General features: G+C 38.7%; 1 protein-coding gene across 14 annotated transcripts in view; it reads right to left on the bottom strand.

Moving 5' to 3' along the window:
- Nucleotides 1–22,509, bottom strand: part of LDB2 (LIM domain binding 2) — a 213,413-nt gene that overhangs the window by 27,020 nt on the left and 163,884 nt on the right. For all 14 annotated transcript variants that reach the window (XM_041402457.1, XM_041402458.1, XM_041402449.1 and 11 more), the window contains 2 exons: nt 20,093–20,215; nt 18,432–18,515 (listed from right to left, as the gene is read on the bottom strand). In XM_041402457.1, the coding sequence (XP_041258391.1) occupies nt 18,432–18,515; nt 20,093–20,215 (207 nt within the window). The remainder of the gene's footprint in view (nt 1–18,431; nt 18,516–20,092; nt 20,216–22,509) is intronic.

The raw sequence follows: 22,509 nt of genomic DNA, 5'->3' as shown, positions 1-22,509 counted from the left end.
TATATAATAAGGAAACTAATAATTCCATAATTTGAAATGGGTACTCTGAGGATACTTTCTGCTCTTGCCAAACACCAGTTATGTCTCAGTGAAATTGAAGCCACTAGGCTCAGTTTGGCAGTAATTCAGTGAAGTATAACGGCCTGTGATATACATAAAGTCAGACTGAATTCTGTTCTGATGCCTTATGTCCTTTAACACCTTCTCTCTATGAATCAGTGATGCTTTCATGAGTAGTTTTGGGGTGTTCTGACACTATAAGAACTGAAATTTAAAATAAACAATTACTTTTTACTGCATTTTAGAGGAACCTTTTTAGTTTTTACAATCATGTTCCAGAATACTGTCCTATTCAATACCAAAAGAAGAGACACAGAATTTTAATTTTTTTTTTTCTGGCAGCTAAACCAGAATTTTCCTCTTTAAAGATAGGACTGTATTTGCAGCTCTTATGTGTCATCTCACAAAAGGAAGCCATTTATCACCAAGTTAAATTTCTGTGCAAATGCCTTTTGACTTTTACAGCCATTACCTTTTGCAGCACAGATTGTTAAATATAATTATTATCAGTTAAATAAGTAACAATTAATTTACATTTCTTGTAGCAATTTATATTACAAGGCAAAAACTGTAACTTCCAATATTTAAGCCATCGTGATGAAGAGAAATAAACACATTTTCAGGATTTGAAATGGGTTGGTTTATGCTAATACACCATATGACACTCCAGAGAGATCCACCAGTACTTCCCAGACTTCTGGAATAATCTATTTTAGTGTTCCTGTGTTTGGCAACGCAGAAATTCAATATAATCTTTTGACTAATACACATATTTTACAACAGTACCTGGACAACCTAATTTCTCAGCTTTTGATCATATTTCCTAGGAAAGCATTCTCAGTAATATTATTGATCTGAGGATCAGCTGAAAGGTTCCAAACGTTTCTCACGTGCTCTAGTGATCACAGAAGGTTCTTAGCAAGTGGCTGCAATGTCTGAACCACCTAAACACAGTCAGTCTGTGGCTGTATCCTGGTGGCTATGTCCAAGCCCCAGCCTTGCATGTGCTCACTGACAGCATCCATGTGCATTTGAAAAATTTGTGCTTCATGTTCTCTGCATAATAAGAACCATACTTGTGGTTCCTACAGTTAAATAGCAATTCCTGTCTGAACTGGGCTCCAGAGTAGATTATATTAAGCTCCACAACCTTCCCTTCTTCTAAAAATGGTAAATGATAAAAGCAAATCTCGGAGGTCTACAAAGCGACATCATTCTTTCTTCCCTCTCCTGGCTGCAGATTTGTAAGCACCCAGATTTTTGTTTTCATAGCTTTCTGAAACAATTTTCTTTTTCCAAATCTATTTCAACACACAGCCCCATGTGTCTATTATCCTTTCCCCTCCTGATATGTGGTTCAGCAGATGGTGCAAATGAACTGGCATGTAGAGTATTTGGTTAATCCTATGCTCCTCTAAATTGCTGTTTTGAGACTAATGCAGATACTTTATTATTGTGAATTGTCTGCATTATGTCCTTGCCTATATTGTTTGATTTATCTTGTTCTTCCTGAGTGGGTTCATTCTGGTGCTGCTGAAAAATCATACAACTTGAAGTGCACCTTAGTTAGCTCCAGTGAAAGGTGGAAACTCTTGCTAAGAAATTTCCTGAAATGTATAAAATGGCACAGGGTATAAAGCACAGCCAGAGATTTCCAATCATTAACAACATTTTGAGATTGAATGGGAAAAGGATGAGAGCATTATGGTATGAGTGAATTGATCAGGAAGTGAGGATAAATTAGTCTGCAGACACCACTGACCAGTAAAGATTTAGCAGGAATATGCTCTTTCAGACCACCTGTTTTTAAGCTTTTAATTGGTTTTGCAGACTGCAAAAGAACCCTAGTCTGGGTATTCTGGAAAGCAATATGGTATGTGCACCATGAAGTGAACATTTATTGTGTGGAGGACATAAAAATCATGGCAATATTTTAACGTTCTCTAAGTATGCCCCAGTGTCCCCAGCCCTTCATTAATCTGGGGCTTAGTGGAGAAATGAGTTAAACTTTTCTTCTGAAAAGGGTGCAAGTACTTGTATCCAACCTGTGATTGAATGGTTCATCATATGTTGAATAAAATGCTACTTGGGAAAAAAATTCAGAGATGTTAGTACTCACAGACTGTGTTCTCCTCCTTCTCCCCCTCTCCTGGAGAGCAAGGCCAGAAAATATCATGTGGAAGGTTTAGGAAGGGACAGGATCCACAGGACACTGCACTAAGGCTGGTGTTTCTTAGGTGGCAATGGCAGCTAAAGCAGCACCATGCTGTCCCACTGCTGTGCAAGCACTGCTATTTGTGCGGCTGTACAGCAAAACAGCTGGGGCAAGAGATCTGTCCATGAAATAACTAAGGAGATAGGCAGCATGTGGGCAGAAATGTGTGGCTGAAACTGAGACCAATGCTGCTTAAGAAACTGTACAGATGGACAATCTCTATGTGGGTTTCTGAAAGCAACTGGAGACAGTTCTCTGCTTGGTGACAGACAAAGGCATCTTCAGGATTGTGTTCTGAGCCAGATTCTTGCTGGCCTCTTTAAGGAAAGCTATCTTGTTTTAGCTCTTATTACTGCTGATTGTCACAGCTCCCCAGAAAGGGTCATTCTAGCACAGAGAATGGTTACTGTGGAGGCTTGTGGCTCTCAGGTCCAGACTTGGACGAGCTTTTGGGCATCACCCTTACACATCCATGAGTAAGATGGCACAACAGCTGGGTACCAAAACTCTTTGGCCAGTAGTCAAGAGAGATGACAATAGAAAAAACTACATTTAGTTCTATATGATATTTAAATTACTTTTTATCTGTGTATGACTCTTCTGGTTTTTCCAGTAGCCAAGTATGGTGAAGAGAAGAAAGTGGTATTTGGAAGAACCCTTTTCCTGATGGAAATACAAAGAATGGTCATTTAACTGTCAGGCTGAGCCAGAGCAGTTTTTCTGCCTACTGTTATAGAAGCTGTCTTCTGATCCTGGCAGAGCAGCAACACTGTGTATTAACCTTCATCTAGAGTTTGGTATTAGAGTACCATGTACAGTACTAGGGACATGCAAAAATACAATGGTTTTTCAGCCATTTAAGATTCAAGAGAGTGTATCAGACTATTCCCCGAGCTTTGATACTCTACAAGCTTGAATTCCATATTCAGAATTTAACACACCAGAGGGTTCATGCCAGGATAGAAAGAGGCTGCATCTGGGCACAGATGAGGTTAAATCTTTACTTTTCATGGCTTTACTTTTTGTGCTGAAAGTTTTTAACCTCATGTATCCCCCCTACTTGTTTAGTACCAAAAAGGCAAAAACAGGCTGGCCATGGGCATATCTGAGGACACACAAGCTTCTCTCCCAGTCACTGGGTTTTACTGCATGCACAAAGCTGCATCCAGTGCAGAGAGGATCAATCCCTATGCCAATACCACTGACCAGTGGAATAACAGGTTTGCATAGCCCCTTATGTCTGGCAGAGGAAAGTCCATCTCCTGGGAATGACCATGCCCAAAGATCCCTGGGGGAATTCCTGGAACCCTTCCTAAGGAGAAAAGGTCAGGTTGTGCGCCAGGGCAGCAACACCCAGCTGACTTCCAGCCCTACTGAGCACTGGGGGCAGCAGGCAGAGCCACAGTGCTGCCTCACTCCACCCGCACAAGAAGGACACTGTGTGTTTGCTACAAGATGTGTAAGGGGTCTAATTCAAACACTCAGAGAAGAACCTAAATTACAAATATGCCCTACCATTTTATGTGGGAAGATCAAGAACACTCTCTGCTGCTCACAAAAGAAAAAAAATATATAGAAACATTGCATGGTCTCTAGGCAGGAGTTTGAGCCATTTAACAGCCTAGCTGTAAAAAGAAGCACTATCTTTCCCCCCTCTTATTGACTACAAAATAGCCCAAGGTCACCAGTAAGCAAAATGAAGGCTCAAAATATCAACTCCATTTGCAGGCTTTCAACAAAAGTTAAAATTATATCAAATCAACAATTACTCATTCCCATGGTGTTCCACCTGCCCTCATTAGGTTATAAAGAACAAATGTCAGAGATAACATTCAGGAAAAAGGTGTTCTTCTGATAAGGAAAATAGCTTTGTAGCAGTTCCTTTGGGGGGAAATAAATAGTCTTCCTTCCCTCCTTTTAAAAACAGACCAGCTGATCTATTACCAGATTTGTACAAAGTTTCACACAACAGTGTACTTAAACTGCTGTGTCTTGTTAAAAGAAACGTCATAAGGTCCCAAGATTATTAACTCAGTGATTTCCAGATAAGACTTGTAGTTTACATGTACAAATATCTTTTTCCTAATTGCTAGTACTGCAAACTCTTCCTTGGAGTCAAGCTGTGTTCCTTCTGTTTCATGTGTCAACCCTGCACTTGGCCCTTAACCATTCTGCTGTAAAATGTGACTCAGAAAGGAAGAGCCCCTCCAACCTGTGCGAGTTGCCTGACTTTGCAGCATGAACAGAAGACATCAAAAGGTAAATTCTCACATCACCCAGACAGACACACAAAGACCAGAGGTATTCAAGAAGGAGCTGTTAATTTTTTTTTTTTCATATTTTAGCCCTATTTCGTGTACCCAGATACACATTTCCAAGTGTTGTATGCTCTCCATGGTATTGAGGACTTGTCCTCACATCCTGGAATGTGCTCTGTTGAACACATTCTCACCAGCTGGCCACTCTGCTGCTTGTGCTACATGCCTGCCTCCAGACTAGGCAGCAGGCCTCTTCCAGAGAGAAAAGTTTCTTTCACTTCTAGAAGTGTATATCAGAATGGAGTAAAAAGAGAATGCCATTTCTCCTGCCAGCTGACAGGGAAAATTGTTATTACCTACTGTGATCCCAGTCCACAGGAGAAAAATAGTAGCATTTTCCAGTGACAGAAATAAAAGATACAGACAAGCATGTGTTTCTGTTAATACAGAAGAAATAGCTGAATGAAATGGTGATAATGCTATCTGGAAAAAAATTAGGAGAGCTGGTCTTAAAGCTCATTCTTGGTCTGTGACCTCAGTTGTAGTACTAAATCAAATATCAGAAAAAAAGGGATCCCAAAGTACCTACATTTAAGCATTCAAGAGTATGAGCCACAAAAGTCCTGTGTTTCGCCTACCTTGCTTGAGGTGAGCCTGGTACATACTCAAACAATTCAGAATTCAAAAAACATCATGTTTAAGACTGTTAAGACATAGCAAGTCTAGTAAATGAAATGTGCCACCACTGTTTCTGGGAGTGGGACCAACTGGCAGAGACTGTCCTACCTTCATAAAGTTAAGCCTTCATATGCACCAAGACAGGAGACTACATACAAATTCCTTTCCAGCAGTGGACTGACTATCATGCCAACTCCTGAACTGTGCCCAGGAATTCTTTGGGAGTGAGCAAAGTAGGCAGGATCAGCTCTAAAAGAGTGTAGACAGTGCATTCAGATACCCAAGAACACCACTAGATGCTGTTTAATATACAAAGATGAACAGACCCTGAGGGTCTTGAAAATGCAAATGAGCTCTAAGTCTGACAGATGTGGACTAAGCACACAGAAGTACAAGTTGTGTATATGTGCTGAAGAGCAAGCACTAGCAGGTTCACTCCAACCTGCTGTTCAGTCACTCTTCAATTAAAAAAAAATGAATCCTGAGAGCAGATTGGAGAAGATAACTCCTTGTTTTCAGTCAGCTATACTCTCCAGCAGCTGAATCAGCCTGGCTCCTTTTTTGACCCACAGAGCCATGCCCTCCTGGTTGCATCATGGCCCCCCTTCAATAAGTTGCTCACAGCACCCACTATTTTTTTTAGCCTGTTCGTGGTGTATGTGCACAGGAGGCTTTTGACTCCCTCAGGTTAAGCAGGATGTTGACCCATATGCCAAGACTTTGGGGCAAGGGTTCTGGAATACCAGAAAAAGCCTGGCATCTCCTCTCACCTCCCATGCGTTGCTGCAGAAATAAACAACACAGTGACTGGCTGAAACCAGGGTGCCACAGATGCCTGTGGCGTCCCAAGCGATGAAATCCAAACAGATAAGCCTCTAGCTGAAGGCTGCAGTGAAGCCACTATGTCAGACTGTGGCCTTATGTCCTTCTAACATCCTCAGCTCTTCAGCTGTGCAGTGGATATAATGGCTTTTACAACAATATTGATAAAATAAAATAAAAATGCAAAACCATCAGATACTATGATGATGGGAGTCCAGGTAGATCTAGATTTCCAGAGTCCACAGAAAATGAGAAGGCATAACAAAATTCATTATATGAAATGGCTTTACTATGCTAGAACTTTCAGGCATATTTTAAATGATGACACGGACATATGCTTTAGTAAATGTACACGGCTGAACTTTTTCCCCCTCTCCATAATTATTTCTATTTTATAATATTTGCAAGAGGCTGCAGGCAATGCATTTTCTTGTATTTTTGGATGGCTGAAGTCATCCGGTTTTCCTGATGCTATGCTATTTATTCAAGGTGTTTAAGACTGATAACCAAGCAGAGACACATTCTCTAGACTTTCCCATCGCTGCAGTAACACACCGACTAAAATGGCCAACAAATATAGGGGTGGGTTTTTTTTCAGCTAAATTGAGGAAACCACAAAATTCTATATTCATATAAAAATATCTATATGATAAGCAAAACCCCAAAAAAGTCATGACGGATTAACCCCTTCGGGGTTTGGTTTAAGTTTTTTGAGGGCTCCCAAGTGGGAAATTGAATTGCTCATCACCAGAAGTGTTTTCTGCATAATCACAATTCCTATGATATTCTAGATTCATACAACCTTATTTATTAAAGTGCAGAAAGTTGGATGTCATTAAATGGATGATTCTAACAGCCCTTGCAGATAGGAAAAAAGTGTCCACATTGCCTTATTCCTAAGGCACAGACCATCTTTATGCTAGATTGCAATGCCAAATGGTTGTTTCCACTTTTGTATACTTCACCTTCCATGATCACACATATAGATGAACAGCTTTTTGGACTCCATCTATAACTAACCTCAGACACTGTTTCAAGAACTTGATTCCAGCCTTACTAGTATGAAGCTGAGCAAAGATGAACTGTATTAATTGTTTGGAAAAGCATCCATTTAGGTACCTAAAAGAAATGAGCATGAGCAAAATGTAAGCAGATCACCTTTCAAAAGCTTTGTCAAAGCAAGCTTGAAGAATATTAAATGCATATACTTCTAAAAGTTTTTTCCCTGTTTTGACCTGATTTTTTCTTATAACTCGGTATAATTCCACTGAAATCAACAAGCCTCTTGCAGCTGATGTCCTTTGAAGTTCTTTCTAATCTAATTTTTGTTCAGAAAGAAACTAAGAAAAAAAAAGAAAAAACTTTGAACAATGAAATCAAACACTGGAAGTTAAAAATGTAAGCTCCCTTTAGGTTTGCTTGAGAATACAGATTAGAACTAAAAGCTGGTATGATACATCCATTTTGAGAAGTACTAAGCAATCACAACTTCTGCTTACACAAAGGCATTATCAATGACCAGTAACAGCCTTCGTAGTAGGTATCAAAAAAAAGCTGTTTTCCTCTTTAATTTTACTTAAAGGAAAAGGCAAGGAAAAAGCCTAAAATATCATTCCAAACCAACCAGCATTTGAAAAGTATGTTTTATATTATGACCCTTTCAATGATTTCTCTGATATTTTTTGCTCTTTAAGGAAGTGGTCTTCAGCAGAATTCGATGCAAGAAATGTTGTAGGACAGTGAAATCAGGAAGTGAGAGCACCTTCACAGACAGCATCCTTCTAAAGTCCCCTGAGGGGCTACAGAGTTTATGTGGGTAGATTTTGTTTCTGCTGTTTCCCCTTGCTTCACATATTTCTAATCCCTGCTCTAGTAGTCAATGAAAAAGACAGTTCTTGAAGCCTCTGTGGTGGGTTTTTTGGTCTATAAGGAAGGCAGCCTCTTCCTTTAAACAGGGTTTGTACTCAGGAGAGCCTTGAGAAACGCTTAACTGGGCCCTGTGTCCTCAGCAGAAGTGGGTTGACAGCAGAGACTTTGGAGCAAGCCTTGGAGCTCAGACCATGACAGTGTCTACATGTCCTTCGCTGCTGTGATTAATCTGATGGTGTTCATACCTTGTATTTCTACAGGTAATTAAACATGTAACTACCAGGAGAAGCTTTGCACCCACTTATGTCACTCTGGAGAAAGGTCACTGTTCCAAGATGTTGTTCCAGTTTGTATATGTGTGATTGAAAGCAGAAGTTTTTCTTATCATTTATTATAGCAACAGAAAGGTTACTTAGGTAGTAAAGTGGCCCTTAGTAGGAATTTAAATATTACAGTAAGACTATAGGAATCCTTATTTTCAACTAGAAAGAACTCAAAAAAACTGAGAAATAAAGAGACCAGATGGTCTTTGTAATACAATTACATACCAAGAAGGAGCCTAAAAGAAACAAAAAGTAACATGAATATGATATTTGCTGATAACATTGAAAGACTTCAAGAATATACATTTTGTTCTGCATAATTTATCATTCTCCTTACACTGTTAACTATCATAAAGAGCAAGCTGTATTTCATGTTCTGTTTTTTACTGCAGTTATTTTAGTAAAATTAATTCATTAAAAAAATTACATTGTTCAAGAGCACTTAGCAATAGAATATATGATATACTGTCCTTTGGCTGAAACTCTCATCACACACACTGCTAAAGAAAATCAGTAAGGTATCCAAGGATACACTAGAATACCATCATGATGCTGGGATAGTTATAAAATACAGACGTGCTATTAAATAGGCTAAAATATTTCAAATGATACCACATCTCTAATATACCTCATCAAAAGTCAATCAGTGGAAAGGTCTGGTGTAGTGTTTGGAAGATGGAAATTTACTTCCTTCCTTTGCATATCACTATTGAAAGATTATTCCCTTTTCTATTTCATTACTTGGATTGGAATGTCTCTAGAAAGAAACCTCTGCCATCTTGTAGACATGGGACCTACGTTCCACTGTGGTATGCAGCAGCATTACTGAAAAGCTGCACTTGAAAAGTACCAGAATGAGACAAGGTCTGCTCCAGAGTGCTGTGATCTCTGCCTAATCACCAACACCACCTTGTTTAGACAAAGTGGTGCTGCTTGTGTTTTCTTTGAAGGTTTTGATCCAGCATGACTGAGTCCAATTCTGCTTTATAAATGAAATGCTAAGAAATCTTAGCTAGGGAATACAGCTGTGGAGTTTTTTTTTTTCATGTGACTCATACTTACTTTATATAAACCATCTTATCATGGATAGAAATGGTGCACAGTCCTTTAATTAAATCAACTCTAAGTTTTGCCTGAATGATTAATAAAATGAGAAAATTCTCTGTCTTGCTATGAAAGTTCTATTTTTTTGTATTCCTTAAAGTCTTTCTTCAAATCAGATCCCCAAGCTGATATTTGTTCCTTTGGGCTCACCTAAGAACTATAATCTGTGGTTAATCAAGCTAATTTTCTTATGTCACAAAATTTGAAAAGAAAAGAAAAACAAAAAAGCAATAAAAATAACCATTTGTTGCTGCTGTTCACGAAGCGTGACATTTTCATGGCTAAAACTGCCTAAAGGAATAGAGAAATTAATTTCAATAAATTGGATTTTATGCGCATAAAATACCTCCAAACAAATGAAAAACTATGATGTGACATTTGGATTAAAGGAGATATACCCATTGACTCTAATGGATGTTGAACTGGATCCTTGATTAACAAACTTCCTTATTATGAGTAATTGTGAGGCAGCAACACCAAGTAGAAAAGGTAACAAGGCACAAGATTGAGGAAGCAAATCAGAGTAGGGAGGAATATTTACCACAGCACCATTTTCTGGCCATGCAGAATACAGCACTGGAAATGACACAGTTCTTGTGTCAAGTCTCAATGTCCTCTGGCCCCCTGTGCCCACAAGCCTTATGTGGGCATCCATACAGGTTTGGTTCAGCACCTTTTCTCATTAGTGCTGCCTATAAATTCTCCACATTACATCCCATGGGTCTACCTGAAGCAGGGTAAACACAAAATCATGGGCTTCCATTTATGAATTTGATACACCCATTGATATTCCCTTTAATATCAACAGAAGGTATGCTTAGAAATCAAAAAGAATGCACAGATCTACACATTCATGATGGACACTAATATTCATACCTGTGTGCATATAGCATAGAAAAATTGTACTGAAGGTTTCCAGTAGGAGAATAGTGACAATTAATTGCAAAGGTAGTGAACAGTATGGTTCACAGAATACCTACACCAGAAATGGGTGTTCTGTTTATATAGATACATGTGTGTACACAGAGAGAATTTTCTTTTTTATTCAGAAGTAGTGCAAAAAAAAAAAAAAAAATCAACCTTTTCTCTTTATGCTTATTTTCTTTTCAATTCAAGATTTGTAAATTATGATAATCTGTTTTGAGCAAGTGTCTACTCTAAAATCTATGGTTGAAAGTCAGCGGTCACTCTAATGAAATGAACATATGTAAAACAGTAAAACAATAATACGTCAGACACCACAGTATAATGTTTCAGATCCAGAAGAATAAAAGGGAAATTTACAGCTTTACAGTTTTAATCCGTAGGATTCCCCAGCTCTTTCTTGTTGTCTTCTATCAGTGTTGGCAAATTTGGAGATGAGATCCAGCTTTGACAGGAGCCAGCTGATACAAATCCATACTGCTTCTCTGTTCTCTGCCCAGCCCAAGTGGCACTTGGGGAGCTATTAAGGATGGTCATAATTTAGGTGAAAAGGATTAGATTAGCTCTTTCATCAAATCAGTCACCTGACCTGACTCCAACAGTGCTAGCACCAGTACAAGGGAGGTGATCACAAGACGAATTTAGCTTTCTGTGTGTCAGTCTCTAACCCAGCCAAATAATCTCTAAAGTACTTTACTCCTTTGAGTCAGATTTTGGTATTTAGGGGTTCTGTTGTGAATATAAAATGGAGAGATTACAGAGAGAGATTAAAACAGACAGATTATAAAATGGAAGTATATAGACAGTATAAAGTGACAAAGTGGGTAGGTATCCTACATAAACAAAAGGATCAGGACATCACACAAGAAAGGCAAAGGCTTTTCAGAAATTTCCTCAAAGTAGGATCAAACTCAATAGCCCTAGGAAAACCTTCTATTGAACAGTCAAATTTTAGCTTGAGGTGCATGAAAGATCTCTCCAGCAGAGATAGGTAAACAGTAATGCTGTTTTACCCATACAAAAGTGGCAGGGGAAGGGAAGGGGATAAGCAGGCTAACAGTAACTATGTATAGAAAACAACAAGGTGATATGAGCTAGTTGCTTGTCATATCACAACAGACAGACTCATGAAATTATCTGTATGAAGATTAAAAACATGAGTGGGTAGACTACAGGATTCCCTTTCCAGATGAATATCAGAACTTAGGGTTCCCATAAGCTTTCCACAATAAATATTTTAAGTTCTAAAACTACTGCTTCCAAGAACAAAGGTTTGAACCACCAGCTTTGCATTAAAGCCTATTTCTTGACTGCTTCAGAGCACTCACTCCTCCCTGCATACCTACTCATACCAAATACCGATGGATATTCAATATTAAACAACTAATTAAAATTTTTGCTGTTTTCATTGCTTTGAACAAGAAGCTGGTTTGGGCATTTTCAGGTCTTCATACAAATTGTACCTCTGCAGGTCTCATTCCTAAACTTAATTAATAGTTATTATTATTTATGACTGTACTGCATACTAGTCCAAATTGGTCTTCTAAAAAGAAAGCCTGTGGCTGTGTTCTTGGATTTTTTTTTCATCTTTTTTCTTTTCTGAAATAACATTATTAGTTCAAATCTTGTAGCTTGTTTTTATATGACTAGTGCTTTGTCTTTGTCTTTCTTTTTCTCCCTTTTACCCTTCTGACAATTTTAGTTTTAAACTGCTCCAACCTAACTTCATTCTGATTTCTTACTCATGGATGCTTCAAGGACTCACATTGCTGATTATCATCCTTCCATTAGCCCAGACCTTAATTTTATTTCAAAGGTCATATGGTCTGTATGTCCAGGGAGCTGTCCACAGTAGCTGGTTTGTGCTCATACACACACACCTTTCTCCTTAACTGATACTCATGAGCCTGCTAGTGCTCTTTGTGTGAAAACTTGCCATTACCATCTGCAGAACACTGATAAAATCTGCCATTTCTGCTGAAATCACTATTTGTATTCTGATGTCTGTTTTCTCTTGTTCTTTGTTCCCATTGCCCACTTTTCCCTGACTTCTGAAATTTCTGATATTCACAGACACTAAAGTCTGTTCTGAGTCATTAGAAGCAGAAGAGGACACTACTGCACCATGCCACTGTACTCTCCAGTCTGGTTTAAAACTGTCATCTGATTTTTTTAAATGCTGTTGGGTTTGCTCCATCTTTCTTTGTTTCTCGTGTGCTGCAATTTTCCCATTTGTTTTAGCAAAATACTTAGAAATCAAGGAATGAAAAGAACATCAGTATTATTTCTAGCAATATAGAAATATATTGCTATCCAATCCATGTCTTATCCAGTGATTGCTTCAGATTCCATTTTTCCTTTAGAAAATTCTATGTTGGTGCTGAATTCTCTACCTGCCCCATCTTCTGCAACTCTCCCATCCCTGTTCTCTCTGATATTTCATGCTTATGATGAATTAACTCCTGATTGATGGATTCTGTGATGTTCTGTCTTTATTAACAGTGAAAAGCTAACATTTGATTGTATGAGCAAATACGTTTCTTCTCATTTATTATTCTGAAAGTAACATATAACACTATCCCTAAAGCATTAGATGCATAAAAGAGAGGAACAGAAACCACTGTGATCATTACTAAAATAAATGCTAAGAAATTACATTACCAGAAAACCTTGGCAGAATCAGCTAATTATAGCTGGCATGGATAGATTATGGATAGCCAGCTACAGTAATCTGAATCCTTCTGTGAGAATCCTCTGGGTTTGGCTGTATTTTCCTGTGGAGAGCTACACCAAGATCGATTGGTTTAGATTGCAAAATACTATTTTTTAAAGGAATTAAGACTACAAAATATTGTAGTCTGATTTCACCATCTACAGCACAGAGGATTCTTTAAAATTTTGGCAGCTTTCATATGAAAGTCACCAAAATGATTAAATGATCTAAACCCCCTTCTTTGAGTGCTTGAAAGCCCTTAATAAAACTTCTCATTCACATCCAGTAGGATATAGCACCTGAGCACATCTTCCATTTCCCTAGTACTCCCCATTCAGTGCACAGCACAAACGAATGAAGTTCCTTTGTGTAGGGCTTCACTTATAGCTACTGAAGACATGGAAACATGGCAGAAGCAGGGGACTGCAGAACAAGAAAGGATAGGCTTTAGAGTAGCCCAGTGCTGCTTTAACAAACTGCCCTTGTTCCCAAGCTTCACTGTGATACTCAGTCATGGAAAAAGAATTTTCACTAGCGAGTTTCCAGAAACACCATCTACTTTTTCAAATACATAGCCAGCCTTAGACAACAGACTGCATCCAATAGCAATAGTTTTGTTGTTAGTATATGGGACAAGATGAAATCCCAAGTGTTATGCAAAATCAGGCCCTTGCTTTCTCAGAAAGTGCACTTCCCTTTAGCTGTCCCCTCAGACTGCCCCAGTGCTCATCCATGTGCCCCAATGCCACACGTGTGCACCGGAATGCAGACAACGCCTGCTTAGCTGGGGGAAGCCATGCAGCAATTAAGGTTTGCAGCTGAGATGAAATCAGAGTCATTTAGGCTGGGAAACACTTCTAAGATCATTGAGCCCAGCCATTAACCCAGCAGTGCAAGGCCACCACTAAGCCATGTTCCTAAGTGCCACCTCCACAGGTCTTTTAAATACCTCCGGGAATTGTGACTCCAGCACTTCCCTGGGCAGCAGAATGATACTGGGGAAGACCCTACAAGAAAATGAGTAGCACTGGAGCACTTGCTACTGAGTGAGGGCTAGTTAGCCCATGCACTGCCTGATGATGCCATTTGATGATGACGACGACACAACATAACTCACAAAGGGAACTGAGTTCATAATGCACGTGTGACTATAAGTATAGCATTTATTCTCCGCCAAGCAGCTGACTTTGCATCCTTAACATGTATGCATGTAAACTTTCTCCCTCTTCACTGAAGATATACCAACAGCCATAAAATATTGGCCAGATAGCTGCCACAAACTGTTATGGATTAGGAGCAAAATATCTCAAAACTTATTTCAGCTCATATCTTTCCCATGCTTGAAACCATACTTAGAAAATCAAATTTCCCTGCACATTAAAGGAAAGTGTTGCATGTGTGTCTATTTTGCATGTGGAAAATAAAATTTTGTGTGTGCAGTGGTTATACATACAAACGGCTTTTGATTACAGTGTAAGTAGTGCCTTTAGAAAATTGTGTCCCATTAAATAATTTACATTATCCTCCCAGCAGAAGAAATCCAAAAATGTCTAGTGAGGAACTAAATTAGTGAAAGAGAGGACTTAGAAAATATTGTCCTCTGTGTAGCAATAGCAACACCTCATTATTGTCTTATATAGAGAACAAACAAATTGGATAATTTGTATCTCAGATAAGTAAGCCCTGGTTAATAGAGTCATACAGGATGTAAGGGGCAATGGGAGTGCGCATTCTCCTGCCGAGACACCTCTCCTGACGCAGAGCAGGAGCGCTCTGCCATGCTAACTCTGACTTTGCAAGGGGCAGGTGCAGATTTAGCTGCATTAACATCAATGAACTGGCCACCAGAGCAGACCTCAGTGTGGGGAGGATGCAGCAGATACATTTGGAGAAGAGCTCCAAGAAGTCACGCCAGCCCAGCCAGCGCAAGGAAGCAGAGGCAAATTTTGAAAACCAGCTGGGCAAGATAAAATTATCTTTCAAGGCTCAGGCCAGGTAATCCTGCTTAAATGACAGTAGGGGCTGACTTTTTAATAATTTCAGAAATTTTAAGAGAATGTATCATTTTATAGATGGCAACAAGAAATAGCTGAGTTCCAAATTTTCAATAATGCTGCTAGTATAGACCTATTGTTTTTAGAATATATTCAAATCCAACGTGCATCGAAGATATAGATAAAATAGTTCAGCAACTAAAAAATTAGAAAAAAAAATAAGGTAATGTGGGGGCTAACTTATTGTAGCTTGGTGGAAACTGTTCTTCTCAATGTTATCTTCATCTTCAAAGTCTGTACAGGATTCCTGTTTGTTCCTGGACTCATACTGACTGAGACTAGGTCTTGGCCTTATTATCTGATAGTTCGTAATATCTACTTCTTGATGACTTGATAAGAAATTGCATTTTAAAAAGTTTGATATTAATTTAAAACCTACAAGGTTTTGCTTATTATTTCTGAGACAGCCTATTCAACTTCTAGTCAGCAGCTACAGCAAAGTACGCTGACCCACTGATGAGGTAATCAATTATGCTGGAACAAAACAAACTCGTAACTAGAAAGAAAGTAAGCCTATGGTTTTATACAGAACCAGAGAAAACAGAGAGAAAGCCCATTTGGCAATTGACATAGGAGAAAAAAATTTCATTTCCAGGTTCCAAGAAGATATATTTTAAATTTGTATTATATACGATTTAAAAAATCAATGTTCTTCTACGCTGGACAGCTTTACTTGCAGTGAATGAAGACAAACCAGGGCACACATCCAAAGCAGTGGCCCTACAAGCATGTGGCACTCAGGAATGGAGCTTTACATGCCAGCAACTGCAATTATCCCAACTAGCAATGATTTAGCATTCTGTGATATCTAGAGCCCAAAAAACACAGGCTATGCCTTTATATCACAACCATCTGAAATCCAGGTTTAAATTCTGCTTTTAAAGAAACTGCAGCACAGCTTGCTGCTGTGTGCACGCTGGAGAATAAAAATGATTAATTCCGCCCATCACTGAAGTTTTTGCTTATGAGTATCACAAGCCTTTGCTGTGTGCAGCAGAAAAAAAGAAAATAATTTTTATGCTTAGTTTCTGATCCTTATTCAAAATCATGCAACAGTGCTAATTACTAAACACAGGGAAGACTGAATAAAATATCATAAAATGCTGACTTAAAAACCCACAAAACAGAACACCTTAAATCTAAGTAGATTTACCACATTATTTTAGCACATGATTTTTAGTGCATGAGCTCAGAAAATATTTTCATGTTAAAATTAACAGAGGAAAGTAACTGGAAAAGAAGCAAATCAAAATGGAAATTCACCATGTAATACACACTGCCATGATGAGCTGAACATCTGGAAAAAAGAGCAGAATGATCAATCCCTCACCACAAGAAAAAGAGACATGTAAAGATTGGCTTGAGAAAAAAAAAAATTCCTCTTGGAATCACCACAGCAGGAACCAGAAGAAGCTTTGCACCCAGAGACCTAACGTTGTCTGTTAAGCTAACCAAACTAGTCTGGAAGAAGAAAAAAAGTAAGACTTTATCTTTTCATCCCCTCCCACTTCACTGCTCATCTCCCTAGTGCTTATCTTGATCCCAGTTTTCTTTTTCTGAGGTTTTTTTCCTCCCTCTTCCTTTCTTGCCTTTTTTTTGATGCTAACAGAGGGAGCAGCACGGGTACCTGATGGCAGCTGCCTCCTAACCGGAGCCCTGCCTTTGCCATTCGCATTGTCACATCCAGCAGTCACAGACGACACCTCGGAGGGCGCAGAAGGGGTCGGTGACAGGGGCGATGCTGCGGATTCCGCCTGGCTCTGGGAGCCTCACGGGGGCTGCTGGGGCCAGCCCAAGTGTGTGACACCACATTTCGCCACACCCAGGGTAGCAAACACCCCAGATGTGGTCAGTGCCTGGTGCCACTGGACAGTTTGCATAGAAACCACGGAAATATCCTACCTAAGTCAGCCACTTTCTGCCCAGTTTGCCACAAGCATGTAATGCATGACATGTAATGCAAAACTTGCTGTGACTGAGGAGGAATTCCCAGTGGGATTTTCTCGAGGACATGTTCTAGGATGCCCCACCACAAAATACTGACAGCATGGCTGTAGGGTTGCCAGAGCACAAGAGCTTCTCTGTGTACCAAATCACAAACTAAACTAAGCACGAGAATGCAATGTGCATTACACGGACATGTTAATCTTACATTTACACATGGAAAAACCCTAATGCAATGTATTATTCCTCTGAGGTTTTACACCATATTCTTCTTTCATTTACAATAGACCAGACCTGCCCTGCACAACTCAGGCTGTAATTTGAACATTACAGTAATTTTTACATTAACACCACACAAGCAACAATCAGCAATGGCTTATGCTGTTGGGAGAGTAAGTACAACTACAGGCTACCAATAAACTGTAGGGATACAGTGAGAGAGATCTTGGCAGCATTTTGGTGTGCAGTCTGCACACTGTCTCCCTGGAGTTCAAAACACTCTGGGGACGGGACTCCATCCATCCATAGGGAAGGCATTACAAGGTTCATAGAACTGAATGAAGTACAGCTAAATTGCACACTTAGGTACAGTTCTACATTAGGCTGAAAATAGCTGCATTTTCTAGCGTTTGTGTTATCTTAAAAAAGTACCTTGAATAACTACTCATAAAATTAAAAAGAATAAAACCAGATAGTCCTGGCCATGTTAGCTTGTGTATCATTGTTCAATTTGCCTCATTTTATCCACAGATGGCACATCAAAAATAGGAAAAATCTGATTTTTAAGCTTGAAATATGAACTCTACAAATCTGTATTTCTGTGTATGTATTGTAAGCCCACGCCAGGGAACACTTTCAAAAATAAAAATAAACATCTAAACTTTGAATGCACTTTAAGGGTCAAAAAGCAATGGGAACAAATGCATTATTTAATCGTAAAAACCACACTCGATTCAGTGCAAGGCTAAGGAGGAAGCTAAGGCTCCCAGAGGCATGTGAAGGGAGGACTGCTTTGAGGGACTGCTGCAAACAGGGCTGGAGCTGAACCTTCCCTCAGCCCTGCCTCTGCCTGGGAGAGGTGGCAAGGTTGAAAATCTGAAGACAGGCAGCTTTTAATAAGAATTAGCTGCCATTTTCTCAGGCACAGTGAAACAGAGAGGAAAAATACTGGGAATTTTTGTGCTTACAACAAAATAAAGGCATTACTCAAAACTGAGAGGAAAGACTGTTAAAAAGAGGGGCTACTCACACAAGGCTTGGAGTGAATGATATAATTCTCAGCCTTTTTACTAGCCCATTGTTATCAGCTACATCTCTACTGCAGTAGTCTTTGTTTTTCCTCCACCCTCATTAAGGGTAAGGTCAATTTCCTACCTGATCAACACAGGCTCTGCTCTCATTATCTTGACTCAAAGCCAACAGTACCTTTTAAAAAATGCTCACAAAAACCAGCTATGGTATGCTTACCCTGAGGTAGTTGAGGGTGAAGTTTGTCAGACCCATTCGAGTGATGTTTTTGGACAGCTGCTCCAGCACCTGAGGGTCTTGTGCCTAAACAACAAAGGAAAAAAGAATTTTCACTTTGCTTTTCATTAGGGTATTTTTCCTATGTGCTCAGTGGAATACAGGGAGGGTTCCCTGAAAAGCAGTGCCACTGCTATGGAAAAATTACACACTGATGCTAAATGTATGTAATAAGCTAGAGTTCCATATGCACAGGAAAATATAAAGCATTATGATATTGGAGCAGACTAAAGACTGTTTTCCAATATGTTCCTTTAATCCCTGACCACCCATTCAAGAGACAGACCTAAGAGGTCTGGTCATGGAAGTGACCAAAGAGCTTCCTGAGAGATTGCAGTACACTTTGAGCCTTCTATTTGTTGGCTGTGAGTCCCAGGAGATGAGACAGAAAAGGGCAGGAATAAAAAACATATAATTTTCTTTTTTTGCATAAGAAACGGCAGCAGAAGGACCTCATCAAATATGTGACATTAAGCACAGTCTGGAGAACCCTTCTGATCTAAGTTATTTTCCCAGGATTAAATGAGGAAAAATGCAAGTATAGTCCTTCCCTGACCCTAGCCAGGAGCTTTACCTGTGAGATCAGCCTCCTCTTTAAAATGAGATCAATCTCATCACAACAATTAATACCTGCTGGTTGCTGTCTAACCTGCTTCCACTCTCTATTTAGCAGCCCCCTAAATGCATAATGTCAATCAGGGCCATCCTCACTCTCCCTTAATGGGAGACTGTTGAAGAGCTCGGTTGATCAGCTCCCTAAAAGAGCAGATAATCCTGGGACAGAAATGCCAGGGTGGGTTTTCAAAGGTGTTTTCTTCAGGCTTGTAATAGCACTTTAAAAAAAGGTCCAGCTTAAGCTATATAAAATTCCTCACTATTAATATATTTTTATCTGCGGATATCTAAGTAACTTGATGTCAAAATAAAGGAACATCTCTGTGTCTGTGTTCTTACCTTTTATAAAACCATAGTCCTGCAATTGATTTTGTATATCAGGGCACTACTAGTAGGAGTGGGTCTATGGTGAAGAAATGAAAGTGTCAATAAAACTATGTTCTTTGTTTCTCTACAATTTATCTTATTATGTTTTGACTTTAACTTGTAGAACATTTAATCCTTTAATGTTTCATTGTGTGTGTTTTCATTCAATAACAAAAGCAAGTTGTGAAATGTGAAACAAAAAGAAGGTCTGCATTAAAATTCTAAAGGTTTCTAAGTAAATATATGGCAATTTCTTATCTTCTGTCTATGCAAGGGTAACCTCAGTTTGCTTCATTTAAAACTTATCATTCTACAACAGTGAAAATTCACAGACTTTAGTGTAGTTCAGGTCGATAAGAAGAGATTTTGGACCCAAATCATACAGACCACCAAAAGGGATTAAAAAGAAAATTATGTGCTAAAATAGAATGAAAACATACCAACAGTGGCAATAATAGAGCACTGAAAAACAAGGGAGAGATGTAAGAACTTGTGAATAGATGTGGTTTCAGGCAAACCAAAATATTTATAGTTAATTGCCTTGGGTGTGAAATTTGCCGGAGCTCTTCATAAACCTAATCTCATCTCTTTGCATTAGGTCAAATGAATAAAGGATTACTTACATGCATGGCTAGAATGCTGCGTGGGACTAATTCTCTGTATTGTCTAATAGTAAAGTGCCATGTTTTTATTCTCATAAGGTCATCAAAAGTAAACTCCAAGATAAGACGTCCTTCTGTGCATACCTAGAATACATAAAATGCATGAAATAAATTCCCAGGAATTTTGTTTTCATTGCTATTGTATCATCGATTAAACAACATTCAAAAATATCAGAGCAGAATTCTATTGTTCATCTCTGCTATATTAATTGTTTTTCATCCTCTTGGGGAGAAAAAACGAATGTGGGAAAATTACTTCATAAGCCTTACCTCAGAAACAGTAACTTATAATGCTATAGATTTTATAGCATTTTATAAACATAGAATATTGTGTGCTAAATCTTATTTATTGCATCAATTCTCTTTTCCTCATGGTTTGCTACTGCTAATTAATGACTGAACCTTGCAGTGGAGGGGACTGGGTGCAACTCAGTGCACTTGATGGCAAGTTGCTGAACCAGTCATTCCCAACCTGTTTTGGACTTACCAAAGCGTGGCATATAAACTTTTCTCTCATGTCCAGTTGGATTAGGCAGCACCCTGAATGCCTGTGGCCAAACCTGGGGTTTTTTCCATCATTTTTCATAACTTTTTTCATAATATTTTTTTCCATTCATTTTCTTCTGTTGGGTTTGTTTTTTGTGGTGAGATTCTTTGGAGGTTTTTTTGTTGGTTTTTTTTTTTTTTTGTTTGCTTGTTTTGTTTTTTGTTTTGCTTTTATTTTTCCTCGTATCTAACTTTATTAATCCCCCCTTCCAAGGAAAGCCAGACTGGTGCCTGCCATGGGGCTCTATGAGCTGCATTGCTCACAGGTTTGAGAGTGAGGGGAGCAGAGGAGAGCCAGACAATGAAGCTACTTCCACAGAAAGTGGCTCACACAGCTTTGTGAGGAATCTTGTCTAAGAAAGGACAGAAAATATAGGAGGAATAAGTGCAACAAGTGGGTACTACCTATAAATGAAAAATAAAACAAATTACTGGACACTTTTAAATAACCATCCACAATTTTTTGTGGCAAAGGTACATGGTTGTGGTCTTCTTTAAAGTGAAAAACACAAGCCCAGCATGGTATCTTGACTGAGGATACTGTGGAGTATTGAAAATTATGTCTGATTTGAAAATTAACTACCACTGTTGATTTTTTTTTTAATTGTAGATTTAGACTTACAATCCCTGCTCATAGTAAACTTGTAAGTGCAGGGTACAGAGATACTGTGGAAATAGGGTGTAATGGCTTTCAAAAGAGAGGGCTTCTGCAAACTTAATTTTAATACAGATAGTATTTGATTGAAAAATAACCATCTCAGATTCAGCTGTGTTGAGCCTTTTTAAAAGCTGCAACTCAGACTTGGCCAGCTCTCACTTGGTCAACGTGTGGCTTTTTTGGTTAACAGTTCACTTAATGTCCTTACAATTTTTCCTCCTATTGTTTCTGCTAAAACACATAGGTAATTTTAACAGGCATACTATATAGACAAATTCCTGTAGACCTGTGAAGGAAAACCTTGCAACAGGTTCTCATCTGCCCTTTCCAACACACCTTAGTGATGCCTTCAGATATTTAATGTGCCTTATGTTTCAGCTTTGATTTTCACATCACCTGCACTAGGATGAGAAATTACACAGTACACATGCACACACATAAAGATTTATAGAAGGAAAATATTTTGTATTATTGGTGCTGTGTTGAGGCCAAAGATCCTGGTTACTGATCAGTTAATGTGAAAATATTTCAGGTTTACAACAATTTTTTTCATAATAACATCAGTGGCTTCTCAAGTGTTTCTTTTGTTAAGCTCACACTACCAAAGCTCTCAGCAGATTTTAGGCACTGGCATTAACAAATTTTAATAGAAAAACACATTCTTCACATTACAGTGGTAAAAATTTATACATCTTATAAAGGAATTTAATTTCCTTATGTAAAGTAGAATTTTACACATTGCTTTTAATCAATAAAATTGGCACAGTTCTTATTTTAAAAGGGCTATTTTTTCCTGAAAGCTGCCTTTTACATAGAATCCAAAAAATCAAAAGGGTCTCCAATTAAGAAAACATTTTCTGTTGTGCTGAATTCATGTTACCGTACTGTGAGCTCTGACATTTTGTTTCTGTGGTAACCAAAATCAGCTGATTAGTTGGCATGGCAACAGAAAAGATGTAATCCCAGCAGACACACTCTAATCAATGCCCCCAGCACAGATGGTCTCCGGAGGATCAACAAGAAAGAGGCTGGCAGGCATTCAGTGTATCACGTGGTTGCTCTAGACTAGGCCAGGAAAAAACTAAAAAAGAACATTTCTCAAACTAACCAATAGCTTTTTAACCCCTTCACTGCACTTATTAATTGTAGGAATTTCAACTGCTGGTGCCTGTGA

This window comes from Onychostruthus taczanowskii, unplaced genomic scaffold, assembly GCF_017590055.1.
Source record: "Onychostruthus taczanowskii isolate IOZ18803 unplaced genomic scaffold, ASM1759005v1 scaffold2, whole genome shotgun sequence".
NCBI classification, from domain to species: Eukaryota; Metazoa; Chordata; class Aves; order Passeriformes; family Passeridae; genus Onychostruthus; species Onychostruthus taczanowskii.
This window is presented reverse-complemented; position numbering and strand designations above follow the sequence as displayed.